Source organism: Ciconia boyciana, chromosome 2 (assembly GCF_034638445.1).
Source record: "Ciconia boyciana chromosome 2, ASM3463844v1, whole genome shotgun sequence".
Taxonomy (NCBI): domain Eukaryota; kingdom Metazoa; phylum Chordata; class Aves; order Ciconiiformes; family Ciconiidae; genus Ciconia; species Ciconia boyciana.
The window spans coordinates 21,718,467-21,735,124 of record NC_132935.1 but is presented as its reverse complement, the minus strand read 5'-3'; the positions used below and the strand labels follow the sequence as shown (position 1 = coordinate 21,735,124).

The 16,658-nt window shown below is 40.1% G+C and overlaps 1 protein-coding gene across 3 annotated transcripts in view; it reads left to right on the top strand.

Annotated features, from left to right (window-relative positions):
* ZFPM2 (zinc finger protein, FOG family member 2) overlaps positions 1-16,658 on the top strand; it is a 324,995-nt gene that overhangs the window by 156,876 nt on the left and 151,461 nt on the right. For 2 of the 3 annotated variants that reach the window (XM_072852051.1, XM_072852050.1), the window contains one exon: positions 9,415-9,533. The exons of the other annotated variant lie outside the window; for it this stretch is intronic. In XM_072852051.1, coding sequence (XP_072708152.1) covers positions 9,415-9,533 — 119 coding nt within the window. The remainder of the gene's footprint in view (positions 1-9,414; positions 9,534-16,658) is intronic. 3 annotated transcript variants of the gene reach the window in all.

Genomic DNA, 16,658 nt, shown 5'->3' with positions numbered 1-16,658 from the left:
TGTGTCCACTTTCTATTGCTTTACATACAATGCTCCATATACCTCTAACTGTATTTGAACTGTAGGAAGCAACAAAAAAACAGACAGACTCAGGACTGAAATGTCTTCGCATATATCGGGGGAGAATCTGCACACAAAGGGACATTTATCAGGGGCGACTGTTCCTCTGCTGAGGAAAGGAGCATACCCAAGAGTCCAGAAACAGATGATGATCTTATCAAGAAAACCCTCTTCAGTAATATCATCAGCCTGCTCTTGCCAAGTCTGGCATTTCTGTATCGTGTGTATTTGTGACGGAGAGAGAGGGAGCAAAGCTGTGCAAGCTACATGTAGCTGGGATAAAGTACTTACTCAACCCACTGAGTCTGCACAGTGTCATAATGTAATTGGGAATCATTTTTGCCAGTATGGAGTGTCCATGTAAGAATGGAGTTTACAGTATTCCTCTCACAGAAAACTGCAGGAAGGGCTCTTCAGCTGCACTGGTTGCTTTTGGGGATTTTTTTCTGTATTTTTGCAAATATTTCTCCTCCAGTTTTATCTCAACACATGAAGGGAGTAACAAACTTCTTGAGCTGTGCATCCCAATGTGAAGATGGCAAATTATTGAGAAAGACAAAAATAACGTTTTTTTTTTCTTCTTGTATGAGATTTAGGCTTTGAAAACAGAGGTGTAAATTGCTCTTGTAGTGAGTAGACTGAAAACTAAAGATAGTTTCTTCATTGCAGGATCAGGATTTTGCCATGATGGCTGGGTTTATTTTGCCTCTGTAGACTAGATGCTGATATGAACAGAGTATTTTTCATATTATATGGAACTTGACTTTGAAGCAAGTGAAGGAATCTGGTATTTCTTAACATATCTTGAGTAAATATCTTTTTCTTTCTACTTCTGTCTCTCATTTTTTTTCTTTGAGCAGGTTTCTGTAAGCTCAATGAAGCAGTCCAAATAAAGAAGTCTATACAGCTGTATAAGAGTCTGTTCTACTAAAAAACTAATCAAACTCTAGCAGCAGTGTTCATTATGTACTCCTTCCCTTCTGACTTCCAAGAAAAACCAGTACTTTTTGTAGAGTTCAGCTTAAGCCTTAAAAATTATTTTGATGGTATACTTGATGGACAATTATTATGAGCTGTGTCTTGAGTAGTTACTCAACTGATGTGCTATTTAACATTTATGTAATTAATCACCCTCCCTCCCACCCCCCCAAAATTTAGAAGTTGCATCGTCATTTCAGATTGATGCAGATGTGTTCACCACTGTAGGTCTACGCTTTTCTAACCTGGGATGGGATCTTGTGTTCCTACTAAGTTCTGTAGATTACAGGAGTGAGGCACTACAAGAATGTAATTTTTTTTCATATGTATTCATTTTATATAAGCAAATGAAGACTTTACAAATAGAGCACAAATTTGAATTTTTGACGTGTCAGTGCATACACTTCTTTTGAAACTATGGTTTCTGAAAACTCTGGTTGTGTTGTGAGACATAGTGCACCTTCACATCACTGAGGTTAGCTCTGCATTGCAGTTGGGAATCTGGAGCAGCTTATGTACCTATACCTAAGGTCACATCAACCAGGCTGGAGTACTATGTCAGTGTGGTGGTCATAGCCGGAGCCCAGTGTAAACTAAATAACCAGTAATGAAACTTTTTCTCAGAAAAGTTTTACAGCCTACATGGTGATCTGGCTGCTTGGAGGTAGAGAATGGGTTTGACCAGATGTCAGGTGAAATCACATCACTAGGTGCAGTGTGGACATGCTTTAAGTGTTCAGTTTAGCCAGGATTCATCTGAGCAATGAGGTATTAGAATAAGTATACTTTATTTTGGTGGATTAGCTTATGAATTAAGCACTGTAACGACACATGCCTTGGCTAAAAAAGGGTATTAGTGTTTACATTCTGTTTCTAAATGTGAATTCATGCACTTCTGTCCTTATGTTTCAGGCTTGGAAATGTATAGTCTTCTCTCACTCTGGCAAGGTTTCTGCATCCGTCTTTTTCTTTAATATCTTCTGTTCCCATTTTTCCAGGCTGTGTCTTTGTATCCTGATCAGACCCAACTTGGGTCTTCAAATGGTTCCTTCCCTAGACTCCCTCTCTCTTGCCTTGTTTTTTAAATTTATTTCCCCCACCTCCTTCTGTGGTCTTTTTTTCTGAAAATCTTTGCCTCACCTTCAGAATATTCTTTCCTTCCCTTTATTGTCTGTTGTAGGACAGTGCTGTTGCAGATAAGGCTAGCACCTGCACTCTCTGCCATTTGCAGTACTAGCAGCAGGTAGGAGAGATAAAGAAACTCTGCTTCTGACTTTCGGGGCTCTAAAGAAAGGTAGGGAGCAGCAAGGATTTTGTTACAGAAAATGGAGAAGCCTTTTCATTTGTCATCCTTACCTAGAGTGCACAGCTGCCCTGTGGAAGCATTGGCAGGATGGGGCAATGTTAGGCAGCTCGGTTAGGAATGAAGCGGCAGGTGGCAGCTTCTCCTGCATTGTCTTTGCTATCTAGACCTGCTTCTAAGCATAGGCAAAGGAGAGCGGTAGCTTAGAGCAATAACTACCTGTGGGTTATCCTTGTGTTTACTTCCCTCATGGCCATTGTGCTAAGAGGTCTGGTTGACCCTACTCCTTAAGAGGGATGGGACCAGGGAGGAGCAGGGTTAGGGGGAGGGGTTGCTGGGGGGTGGCATCGACTTCAGAGAAAGGAAGCCTGCTCCATTCAGAAACCCTCCACCCCCTCAGCGGCAGCAGAATAGCAACCCTCCCTCCAGCGTGACTCCACAGAGCTGTTTTCTCAGCTTTCAGTCCCAAGTCTGTTCCTCCTTCCATCCTTCTCATCCTAACAGTGGTCTGGCTGTATTTTCTCGTCTTTGGGGCAGCAAAATTAAACTTTGCCTTTGCTTCTGGACAACCTAAATAACCTCTGGTTTTGCCAAGACCCCTGTGAATGCAATTTTCATTGCAAAGCAAATTGTAAAATTTCTTTTGAAGGTTGATTGTAATTTAGTCCATTACTGTTTGGACTCCCGTGTGAGCTTGTCTCATGTATGTGTGTCTTTCTAGTAAGATAGCTACAGTTCTTGTATCCCACAGCCAATTTGCAGTGCTGCAAAACAGATTGTACCCTGACACTCCCCAGATCTTCTCACTCCAGAGTCAGCGCACTGCAGAACGGGCACAGTGCTACCCGTTGTGGAGAGATGTGAGAATTAAGTAGCACAATGTATGAAATTCCTGACAGACAAACATGGTAAGGTGAGATGGCTGGTCATTTTCATAACATATCTGTGCAAATTGCCCGTTACCCAACGTTCTTCCACAACAGCAGTGGCAACTGTCCAGTCGGTGCCGGAAGGGGATGCAGTATTCATTCATTCATCATGAAGTGCCATGGCTTAGCATATTTTGGGTTATTGCTTCAGACTCTGAGTTACCTGTTTTAGAGTTTTGGGCTATTGAATGAGTCCCGTGGAAAGGGAATGTTTCTGTTTTGCCACCTCCATTATGTTATCTTTTCCAGTGCAATTACAAGCTAATTCAAAGCTCTTTGTGTTAGGCTAATAGCTTCTGGTTCACTGCTGTCAGCCAGTACCTCTTTGTGCACTTTTCATACTGCTTACCCGTCTCCCTACCACTTACCTATGAAGAACATTTATTTTTTCCCTGAGTAGAGGCTCATCATAGGCAAATCATTAATGGAACATCAAAAAGATCCCATCTGTTAGAGTTGCATATGGCTAAGATCACAATTATCAAAAGTTCTTTTTTTTTCCCCCATTCTTATCCTCACAATAAATGTAGTTGTCAGCAGGATAAGTTCACGCATCGGATAAGGTCACAATTTCATTTAGTGACAACTTCCAACAGCGTGAACTTACAAGGTTCGATTTATTAAAGAGTCAGAAAGGATAAGATCACTGCATGGCCAGCCTGATTTATCAGGGTTTGACTGGAGTACTTGAATAGAGAATGTCGTATTTCAAGTTTATGTTCAAAACTGTAGTTTAGTGTGTGTTATGTCTCAGAGACTTGAAAATGGAGGGAAGAGAATTTAGAGGAGGTATCTCAATAATGCAGTTTATGTCTGCCAAGCAAGTGTCGGAGCATTTAATATTGGAGCTACCTTGTTAAGGATCACAGAAGTAGAAATGGGATAGTTCTCCGCTGTCAGTGAACTGCTGTGTGCAAACGTGCACACATTCATTTGTTATAATGGAGGTAATCACCAGTCAAATATTAATTGCAGATTCTTCCTGCGCATACAGGACAGCAGGCAGATCTTGGGCTCTGGGCTGGGCAGCGCTTAAGAACTTCTGAGAGTGTTTTTAACTTACTCTGACTTCAGAGCAGTCCTTGTTTGAAACTACAACATATACGATTTGTCTGCCATGCAAAAATATTCATTAGAGAGCCAGGTGGCTGTGCACTGGAAATATGCAAAGAAGGAGCCATTTGCTAGTGGAAGCTGGTAGAGCCCCATGATGTCAAATAACCAATCTCTAATTATAGCAGAGGAAGAGCTCATTCTTTTTAACTGACTCCACGTAGAAAGCTATTCCCGATAAAAGAAACCGTACTGCCAAAGCTATCAGTGACTTGCTTAGAAATGTTAAACATTTATAAATCTGGATACACTTAGTTCTGAACAAAGTAGTTCACTTTTTCTCCCCCAAAAACGCTGTTCATCATTCACCTTCAGATATACGCTCCTTTGTTTCTTATTCCAGAATGAATAAGAAATGGAATGAAAGCCGGTATTATTTTGTTCAGAAACACTATTTATAGTTGAATTCCTGTGGTATTTGAACTGTGGTCAAATCCTATTAAGGGCCAAAAGCTGTTGTTGGGTTCCTCTGTACACTACGTATGTTGTGGATTTTTTTTAAATGATTCTGATTTTGCTGTAAAAGAAGACAAAGCTAAACTGACCTCTCTACCTTCTGTTTTATGCAAGCCCTATGTGGCATTCCTAAAACAATATGTATATGTAAGAAAAGAATCCTAAATTGAGTCCTTTCATTCTGGTTTTGTATCTACCAAGGTGGCCTAATATCTTAAAAGCCATGGGATGTTTTGTAGCTGTACTAGTGAGTCATGACTTGGGGCTTCTACAGTGCAGCTATCATAAGTCTTTGAGTAATCACAGACTTTAAAAGTATGCTACATCAACAAGATAAGAGAAACAGCCCACAGCACTAACAGCATTATCTTTTACCAAAATTGATTAGCCCATACTATGTGTCTCAAATATTTTGTATAAACTTTACTCAGCAAGCTGGAAATAAGTGTGTTCCTGAAGAACAAGCTGAAAAAAAAAACCTTGCTCTGTAGCAAGGAAAAGGGAAGTAAATATCACTAAATGGAATGTCTTGTAAGTATTTTTTTTTACCTAACTCTCAAAAACTAAAAGCAGGGCATCACTTCCTCTCTACTTATATTTCTTAGTGCCGCTTCGGTTATGCTTCTCGCTGTCCTTTTCGATCGGACAGTTGACAAGTCTAGGATGAAAACAACAAAATACAGCTGCTTCTCGCCTTTGCCATAGGAATGGTGAATCCCAGCAGTGTGTATGAATTCTATATATTATAATTTGCTGTTACGTGAAGAAACGTAATGTTCAGTGTTCAGTACTGAGGTGGTCTGTTGCAATTGCTGATCACTAGAAACTCCCAACAGTGTTTGGCACAGAATTTTCTGCTTCCTTTGGGCTGGAGATTAAAGGAAGCTGCAGCAGTTTTTCATCCTTTCTTTCCTTTTCTCCCCGCTCGTTGGCATCTCCATGGACAGGCACCTGGGAAGAGTCAGCACCAGCTGAGTCTTTCCACTTGGTACTGCAAGTGGTGATACGGCAATAAAATCTCCGCTCCTCTTCCTTTTCCTGATATAATCTGTGAAGATGCTGAGCAGTCGTGCAGGGGACGGTAGCTGCAGAGAGCACTTCTGACTTACATCGGAACTTCTGAGGCTGAAGGGGAAAATCTGGTCTTGCTGACGCATTTTTCAAACTCTTTTAATTAAGAATCACAGGGTGAGGTTCTCTTTTTTCCAGCAAACTGTCCTGAGGTCACAGGTTGCTCAGGGCCACAGGTATGGCACTACTTAAACCAGCATCCCGGAGGGAAGCCGGCAGGGAGCAGAGGACAGCCCCGTTCTCATCAGCAGGAGACTGGGCCTGTCTGTTGCCACAGTTTCGATACCATTCACCAAATAGGAAATTTCAGAGGACCAAAATGTTGTAAATGAATGCAGGAAAGTTGCAGGCTCCTTACTCCGGGTTCAGGGGAATTCAGGAGAGGGTTTTTAATAGTGACATTTGTAATCTTCTGCAAACCCTGGTACCAGCCCCTGGCCTTCCTGCTTAGGGCAGACAAAGGAATGTATACAGGGATTTTACAAAAGATGCAGGCTCTGGTAGGAAAAAAAATAATCTTAGCAGATGCTTGTAGACCCTGATGTGCGGTGTTTTTTTTGACTTACAGCTCTTTTAGTGTTAATTTTTTCCCCTAAACAAACAAAGATTTTCAGTGGAAAAAAAATCTTTGCCAAGGATCAAGTTGTAATGTGCTGCACCTTGTACACGCGTAGCCAAAATGTCCGTGTTTGCCAAAACATATGAGCAGATTATCCTTCCCAACTCTCACATTCACCCGTAGCATTAAAATGGCTGCTGGTCATGGTGACCAGAGAGAAATGTATCTTTTTTGGAGACCTATGATCAAGGGAAACAGGAAGGTTATGCAGCAAAATGTTTGGTAACCCTGTCTGCAGTCTGCTGCTCTGTCATGGAGTTCTGGGCAGAGGGGAAAATACAGCAGCTTCAGTACAATTCAGCATGATGTTACCCCATCTGTAGTACATCTCAGTGTATTCATACGTATTGAAATGTATTGCCCAAACTACAACTTGGAACTGTAGCGAAAGAGAATAAAAGAGAGAAAGAATCCACATTAACATTTAATTATAAACTGGAGGGAAAAAATACAACTTTGGAAAAGAATTCCTTGTTTTTATGTTTGCCTCAAACCTGAACTACTTACCAGGTATAAATTCATGTTATTAATTTTATTTAAAATATAAAGCGTAATGATGCGTACCTTAAAACTTAGGTAGGTTTTTGGATATCACTGGATGATCTGCCCTAAGTTTGTCGTTCTTAATCCATTAAAAGACAGGCCTGCTTGTAAATCCACAGGTACAGATAAGGAGTCACTGTTTGACTGTGTCTGAACCCTTTTCAAATGAAAAATGTCAGTGGCAGAAAGGGAGGCTGAATTATTTTTTAAAAGGGTTTTCAAAGATTCTCATGATTCCTCTGGTATCAGTTAAATGTGACATGTCCATAGACATGGCTGTTTTTTAGTGTGTAGCAAATGCTACAGTTTTCATCTCTATGTAGAGAGAAAATGCTGCAGTGTGCCTAGGTGATCAACACCTTACCTTCCAATACCAGAAAGATTTCTCTCTTCTATAATTAACATATAAAGAGATTTTTTAAAGTTAATACAATTTGTAACAATGTGACTGTGAGAGGGAAAAAATGCCTTTTTTTTTTTCTGTTTGGATGCATATATATCACGTGTAAATTAGATATAATTAATCCATAAGCTTTCCTACTCACATACTGCCTTTTAAAATGTCATAGCACTGTCACGATGAGGACCCACCCGCATACATAGAAGCTTTTGTAAACTGATACAGCTCTATTTCCTAGATTTGTTCCAGTTTGCAGGAAGGATCTGATGCACAATTTTACGTAGAGTAGTTTTGTCAGCTGCAACACTCAGAGGTGAAATTTAGATTTCTGTGCTTGAAAATGGAAGCTGGAGCCAAGTCTTCTCTTTGGAAAACGGTCCAGATTAGCCCCTGTGGACAAGGAAAACCTTTGCAGCCTGGCTGTAACATAAATCCAGGCATCCATGGGAATGGTTAGCTTGGGGAAGTCTGTGGAGACTGCCCGCAAGCCAGGGCGAGTTACACACTTCCTCCGGCCCAAGGTGCATTTCACAACAACTGCCAGTTCTAAATCTGGGACGAGTTGACTTCTTGCACAGTTGGATTTCACCCTGTTCACAGAGAAGCGCTGTCCTCATTTGGGGTAGAGTTGTTGAGAAGGGACATGCTGATGCAAAAGTCAGGAATTACTGTTGCATCTGGTTGGTATGGAAAGGGACAAAGGGGCTTTAGCGTGCAGGGGAAACGGGTCGGAGAAATCACGGCTGCAGCGAGGTCAGGGTGAGCTCTGCTGCTTGTGAGAACAGCAACAGATTTTCAGCCTTCCTTCAGGAAGGCTAAAGCTTGGAAGTGCAATAGCATGTAAAAATTCAGTTAATGGTGTAACAAGAAAAGCACAGACCAGTCTCCTCTTGTTCTGTTTTATCCTCCTAAAAATTTGGAACTGGAATGTATTTGAATTGTTTTAGAAAAGAATGTTAGAAATTGTGTATCTAAGCACAACTGTTACTACATTTTTAACTGAAACATTTGTTCATAGAAAAATAGGCTTATTGAACAGACTGCTCTCAAAGAAGAGTTGTGCCGAGTATTTTTTTTTGTTCTGAAATGAAGTGAACAAAATCTTGGGGAGAAAGGTGGTGAATGAATTTTATTGTTCCTTCTGCAGTAATGATCAATTGCGTATTATTATTTCTCTTTTCACTGGAAAACCCCAGAGAAGTTAAAGTGAGCTAAAGTAACAATTTCACTTTTAAGGGTTAATTTTGAAGTCCTTACTTGCAAAAATAAAATTTGCTTTGAAAAGCACACTATACCCTCCCCTCCCGTTGCTTTTACATATTTTGTGTTAAAACCTTGAGGTTTTAACAATTTGAATTATTTTGGGTCTAATTCTGAAATGTTACTGCCTGTAAAACCTCACTTGGTTTAGAATCCTTGTACTTTTAATTGTAGTAAATGCTTTTAGTAGTTTCTTCTAAATTAGTAGAGTTGTTTTGGATTTATATCGCTATGAAGTATGTCTCTCAAATTTTTAGTAGCTGAATGCTTCCGAATGTGGTCTTGTGACAGCCAAATGCATGAAGGAGGTTAATGCACCAGGTGTGGCTGCTATTGCACTCTCTCCTTTCAGCTGTCATCTCCCCCCTCCTCAGCGTTTCTGAAGAACTTTTAGGAAACCGCTATTCTGAATAAAAATGCCTTCAAACTCTAATGCGTGTGAAAAGATGCAAGAAAGGAACAGGACTTTCTAAACCAAATTTGAATATAATTATAAGGGAAAAAGGTTTGTTTTTCTTTTGCAGGATGACAAGATCAGTTGTTTTTCAGAGAAGCATAATTAATTCTCATTATATGGGTCCTCAGAACATTGTGCGTATAAAGCCGACACAAAGGCGGAGGTGGTTGTTGTCAAGGCACAAGTGAAAGTACTCTCAACACTGCTTGTTTTCTTTGTTTGCAGGAGAGTTGGAGGTGGTCCAGAAAGACGGGGAGCGCAAGATTCAGAGCCGGCAGCAGCTTCCGGTTGGAACAACATGGGGGCCTTTTGCTGGGAAGATGGATCTGAATAATAACACCTTGGTATGTAGATGCTCCGAGATGCTTCGCTTCGTTATATTGTGTGTCATTCTTTAGGGAATAGCCTGAATTACAACTCAGCTGGAGCATTTGAAAACAAGCATTGTTAGCTTTCACGGACAGTGGTATTTGGCTTTTTTCCAATTAGTTCATCATCTATGGCAACCGTCCATGTAAAGTTATTTGGAGCACAGGTTAATAGTATTAAACTTGTTATTTTACAGAAGGGAAATGTCACTTCCTTGTTTGCTGAACCAAGCTGTTGTGTTTCAGTAGTAATTTTTTAGTGGCTTTTAAAATTTTTCATAGCATTAATTGCCGAATACTTAGTTTATATTAATGGATGGTATAGAAAATAAATAGCGACATTATTTTAGGATAAAATTAGTTAAATTTGCCTTAATGTTAATGTTACTGAACATAGCAATATCTTCTGCCAGATGAAAATTATTGTGAAAGATATCAAAAGACACCTGTCATATAATATATTCTCATTTAGCCTTGTTTTTTATTCTGATTGCAGAAAGAATGTGGACCATATTACTTAAAAGTAATGCTTTGCTGGTCTCAGTTCAGTGCACTGAAAATTATGTCATTCCTAGGTCTTCATTTCATTTTTGTTTGTATTGGTTTTAAGTCTGACTGTCAATATTATTTGTATATAGTTCAGATTAATTTTCTGAGAATATATGGAAAAGTGACCCTGTATTGAAAAAAGGCAACTAATATCTCTAGAAGAAGGGTTTAGACAATCCTGGAACATGCATTGCCCTGTGGGATACTTCTGAAGAACCGTTATCTTCAGCTGGATCACTGTTTGCTATTACAGACTTTGCATGAACGTATTAGCATAAAGATCTGTGGAACTGTTTCACAAAAGTGTATTACGGACATTTGGGGTAGATAGATACATCTGTGCTGGAAATGGAGAAGCTGAGCTTCCTAGTGTTGGGGGTATTGTCCTGCGCTTGGAGGACCTGAAGAGAGTGAGGAGTGCTGAGTTGGTGAAGTACCATCGGGGACGGTGTGAGGAGACCTGGGAGAAAAGGGGGAAACTGATAGTCTTTAACTCCTCCTTGGAGAACCTGTGCCTATATATTGGAGTTCCCTTTCTAAGGGCTTGCTGGATAGTATGCATGTTACTTTCTGTAAATATGCATATTAAAATTGTAGTGAAGCGTTATTCTGTTGTGAGTACATAGTAGCCATTTAAGATCTCGATATTTTGTAGACTCTTTAGCATAATTTATTAATCAAAAGGTGCTAACAAGATGTTACAGAAAGTGGCATGGAAACTTTGTCTAAGTTTCCTAGAGTTCAGTATTGCCAACCCAGATCAGACTTCCCATTCAGGCGCCTGAATAAAGGATGGATTTTCAAAAGTACTGGACACTCAAAGCATCTTATTGTTAGAAAGGGGAAGTGGGACAATTTGAATACCTCAATTTTCTCCATCCATTTCATTTTTATTTCTTCATCGATTTTATTCTTGGCCTATCAACATTCTCAAAATATTTTTCATAAAATGTCATTTGCAATGACTACTTATAATTCAAATAATTTTTTAAGATTCCGCTATTACTACTTTCATCAACTTTCATGCAACGGAAACCTTAGTCCTGCTGTAGCTCAAAGTTGGTCCACATAATCCACTTAATACCTTAGGAAAAATGCTAGCTTTGTGTTGTCCCTATTGCCCTGTCCGCTTGTATCACTTCCTCAGGTATATAAGGCTTGAAGATAATGTTTGAGCATGGGAGATGGTGTTGATTGACCCTTCACCACAAAAGTTATCATTATCAGATATTCTTAGGATGAATTTGCAACATGTCAGCAGTTGATCATATTGTTTCATTTTTGTTTTCTGAAGGAGAGGTAGAGCAACCACAATCCTTCTAGCAGGAGCTTGCTTCTCCTTTGGTAGCACAGGCATATTTTAAGGTCTGTTATTTGTAAATTTGGGAAAATACCACTTTTGCTGTAACAAAAACATTTAGCTAAGGTATTTTGGTTTTAATGAACTTGTAATTAAGCAGTGAGCAGAGCTGACTTCTTAGCTTGGTGATTGTAATGGGATGGAACAACTTTCTCAACATAGTTCAGAGACATGTGGGATGAAAATCTTCAGGACTTTTTTCTCACAAGACTGGAAAGATACTCATTTGTTTCTTGTCAAATTCAAAACCATAAAAGTTTATTTTTGCTAACACTTGAAAGATTTTACTTTTGTTTTGCCTAATACATTTGGAAATCTGAAAAAGCTCCTGTAAAGAGAACTGTAGTCCTCAGCAATATTGTTTTGTCCCCTGAGCAACTCCATCCTTTGAGATAGTCAAAACTGAATTAGATATGATCTTGAGCAATCTGAGTTAACTTCGAAGTTGGATCTGACTTTGAAGTTTGCCCTGCTTTGAGCAGGAGTTTGGACTGGATGACCTCCAGAGGTCCCTTCCAACCTGAATTGTTCTGTGATTCTAAGTATTGTTTCTTTTTCCTGAATATCAGATGTTTCCTGTAATCCTACATTTGTTACTTTAAAATGCTGTGTGAAGAAATGTAAACCTTTTGATAGACCTTCAATTTACTGTTGAAGCAACACAAACCCAGTGCCAGCTTCTACATATTTTTCTTTTATCTTTTTTTTTTTTCCTTGAAACAATTCTGGTTTATTTATGATTTTTCTGTTTGCTTGACACATTTGATTACTTTTCTTGCTAGCGTACATGCTCTCTGTTGTTCATAAGGGGAGTTGCATTTGTTTACTTAAGTTATTTATATCTGTTTTGGAAAGCTCATTTGGGTAAAGCCTCACCTCCCTAGAATTCAATCAAACTTTCTGTTACATTAAACAACTCTGAGAACAAGTAAATCGGCACTGTGACGGGCAACTCATAAACTTATATAATAAATGCTTATAACAAATCTGTTTTAACAAATGGTCAGATCTGTCATCTCAACCCTTCGTGCCCCACATTGGGCACCAAAAAGGTCTGTTGTGGTTTAACCCCAGTCAGCAGCTGAGCCCAACCCAGCCGCTCGCTCACCCTCCCCCCAGTGGGATGGGGGAGAGAATCGGAAGAGCACAAGTAAGAAAACTCGTGGGTTGAAATAAGAACAGTTTAATAATTGAAATGAAATAATAATAATAATAATAACAACAATAATAATAAATACTTGTAATGAAAAGGAAAATAACAAGAGAGAGAGAGGAACAAAACCCGGGGGGGGGGGGGGGCGGGACAGGACACACGACACAAAAACCCCAAGTGATACAACCGCTCACCACCCGCCGACCGATGCCCAGCCCATCCCCAAGCAGTGGTCGCTGTCCCCCAGCCAACTGCCCCCAGTTCATATACTGAGCATGATATCATGGTATGGAATAGCCCTTTGGCCAGTTGGGGTCAGCTGTCCTGGCTGTGCCCCCTCCCAGCTTCTTGTGCACCTGGCAGAGCATGGGAAGCTGAAAAGGCCTTGACTGGTGTAGGCACTGCTCAGCAACAACTAAAACTTCAGTTTGTTATCAACATTGTTCTCATACTAAACCCAAAACATAGCACTATACTAGCTACTAGGAAAAAAACTAACTCTATCCCAGCCCAAACCAGGACACTTTCACATCAGCAGCTGACAGCAGATTTCGTTCATTTCTGAATGAGAACTTCAAACATTGCACTGTTATAAACATCAAAAAATTTTTGGAAAAGAGCTTTAATGTGAATTTTTGGTATAGAGAGGAAAGGAAAAAAAAAATTGGGGAACCTCCGGTGAGTAGGTATCACAATTTTTGAAGCTGACTCTTTATTGGAAAATATGTTTGTGGCTGACTACAAGTGTCTTACCTGACTTCAGTGTTAGCAATGTGACACTGTCTCACAGGATTCATTACCTAGCTATAACAGTTACAGCTTACTTACTAACCTTGTGCTCTGCACTGTATGCAGCCTGTACATGTAATATCCTGTTGAAGTGCTTCTTATTTCTAGCAGTGCTGTGTTGCTGAATACAGTGGCACTGCTGTTGGCTCAGGAGATGGAGCAAGCTAATTAATTCAGCACGATAATTAATTGAGTCACCGTGCCAGATGTCAAATACTTTTTAGATCTTTCAAGTTTCTGTCTTGAAGTATATTAACAATATAGATCTCACAGTAGTAGAGGGTTGGCTACCTTGAACAAAAATGATTTAAGTGCTGTTCGCAATTGCAATAGGAACAGCAGCTGTTGACTTCATCAGCAGTGCCGCAGCACTGTCAGAAGGTATGGTAGAGCAAGGTCCGTATCAGGACTGCAGAATACTCAAACTCTGATGATAGGCTTGAAATAGCTCAATGACTAATAAAGTTCTTAATTTGTCTCATCTAGGAGTTAGCCAATACTCATGAATTACGGAGTGATCAAAACCCCTTGTGAAATATTGTACCCCATTGCATTACTGTTACTGTTGACGAAACAATCTGCATGCAGCCACCAGAAATCTTAAGGGCATTGTTTTTAACAACAAAGAGTGAGTCTCGGATCTTAAAACTTGTCTAGGCATTTAATTCCCATTTCAATCTGAACTTAAGAATGCCTTAGATCATTATTAAATATTTATAGATACCTATTTAGATACTTTTATTATATTTAGAGTGGTAGATCTCCTGTTTGGATACATTTAATGATCTGTCCTGTAATTTTGCCAAACTGGCAAAATTCTCCTGCTCTCAGCTGCATGCATAGCTTGTATCCATCTGCACAACTGGGCATAGAGGTTATTGCCTTCCATTTCCTTCCACATCTTCCACTTTCCATTAACTGTTCCATAATAGTTGATAGTCCCAAGGCAATGAAATGCACAGGAGTATCTTTTCAAGCCTAGAAAGTGTACTTCTAAAGTAAGAGCTTGTTCTCTTGTTTTACAGTAAAAAGAGATCACCTACATGTTTCCAGATTCTGTCTGAGATTTAATATAATCTTGCTGTTTTGACAAACAGACGCATGAAGAGTTTTGTACAATACTGCTTTCTATCTACAGTTAGTGAGAACACAGCTCTACAAGGAAGGCGACACGATTTATTCACTAGTTTTACCAGGAAGGCTCCAACTTTGTGCCTCGCTGCATCACAGAAAATTCAGTAGTTCATGGGTACCTACAAGTAGACAGGAATGTATTTCTAAGCGTGAAACTCCTAGCTTGTGATTCCTGTCTTTAACAGGAAAGTGGATTCACAGAAATGTGAAGTCTAACGTGAACAGGCAGGTGAGAAGAGCAGAAGACCCCTCTAGGCTGGTCATACAAACCACTGAAAGAGTAGCTGCTGTGTGTAAGCAGCTCTGCATTCAAGGCACTAGCAGCCTGTTTAAGAAAAAGCCGTTTGCTTGCTTTTTTCCAGCTGTAAATATTTTCCCTGGTTTTGGGGACAACTTGGTGGGAATGAGGCCCTTGGAAACAGAAGTGGCACAGAACCGTGTAGCCCACGACAGACGTCGAGCAGCGGCTCGCGCCATCGCTCCAGTAGTTGTGTGGAGGCATTCTGAAAGGGCTTTTCCCTTGGCTGCCGCCATCTAGTTTTTGGTGTTAATCTGTGCCCATGGCAGGGTTTTGCAAAGCAAAACAATGAGCAGCTGGATCCTGCCCCCCGTTCTCGTCGTCTTGTTGCAGGGAGGAGCGTGCGGGGCAGGTCTGTATCAGCCTGATAAGGAAAAGAGGATTCAACGTGGCTGTGAAGGGAATCCGCGGGAGGAAAGCGTGCAGCGTTGGGCCAGGCGAGCAGTGGGATACAGCAGGGACCCTTTAATGGGATCTGGGAGGTTCAGCGCCAAAGCGACACTTCTTCGGGAAGATATACTCATGAAACCATTTGACTGGGTAGCGTGTGAGGGGCTGAGGAGCCAAGGTTCAAAATGCAGTTAAGTTAGTCACTCGCTAATCTGTGGCTGGTCACTTTGGGTCAAAAAACTCATATCTGTAGTAGCCAGCAACTTCTAATCTTCAGCGTTGCAGTGCGACGCTTTGCTGGGCACTTTGGTTGGAGGTGCTGTATGGCCACCGAGACAGCCAGTAGTCTGTCTGTAGTCTGTCTGTAGTCAGGCTGTAGTCTCTGGTTCTCTTGTTCAAACATGGAAAGGGATAAGGCAGTTTTTATCTTCAGATATTTACCTGCAAATGGGGATTTTGGCTCTTAGTAGCACAGAGCCATTTTTATATTTAGTTACCAAAAATAATGTATTGAGTAATGAACCTTGATTCTAATCTTTATTATACTGGGTTTATACCTTTAAGTACCTCAAGTGACTACAAAAACATTTCTTTCTCATTTTCACTGCTGTTACTGTCAGGCTCTTCATGTTTAAAACTAGTTTAGAAACATTTCCTTCTGTCCCAAACATGAGCAGATGTTAATGTAACAGCACTTCTGGACAGCACATTGCGTCACACTTACGGCGATGTGCTGGTGCGCTGTGCAAGTGTCACGGTTGGCCACTTCATAAACTTTTCACTAAAAAAACAGAGATATGCTGAGATGATGTGGGCATCCACATAGCCATCCACAATGGTCTTTGAGAACACATCACCTCATATTGCCTCACCTTTTGCAAAGTGCTCTCCCATTTATACAGACTTGGAGTTGAGGGCAGTGCAATGACAGAAGAACTTTATTTAAAGATTTTGTGCATAGCTGTAGTTTAGACACTTCTTTTTTTTTCCAGAAAAATTAGTTATTATTGCTCCTTTATTTACATTTACACAACAGAGTTAATTTAAAACATGTTACTAATATGATAGCAAGATGTGTTAATGATCTGAATAAACACCCTGTTTTGAAAAAAGCTGCAAGCGGTTTTCTCCAGCTTGCTGAAAGAGTTTCCAGAACACGAATAAGTGATGAAGCAACATGGTCCATGAAAAGAAAGAGCAGATTGATTGTGCACCTCTGTCTAAATGCTGTTAGTACACTGGTATTAATACTGCATGCTATTACCATAGCCTTCATTTTAAGATATTACATGTTTAAGGGACATACAAATATGGTTTGTTTTAAAAAAAGACAAAATACAAATGTTCACAGGAAGACAGGATTGAAATGACGTTGTTCCTTGTTATTTCTTTATTTCTGAATCGATGATTTCCAGAGTGTAGTATTAT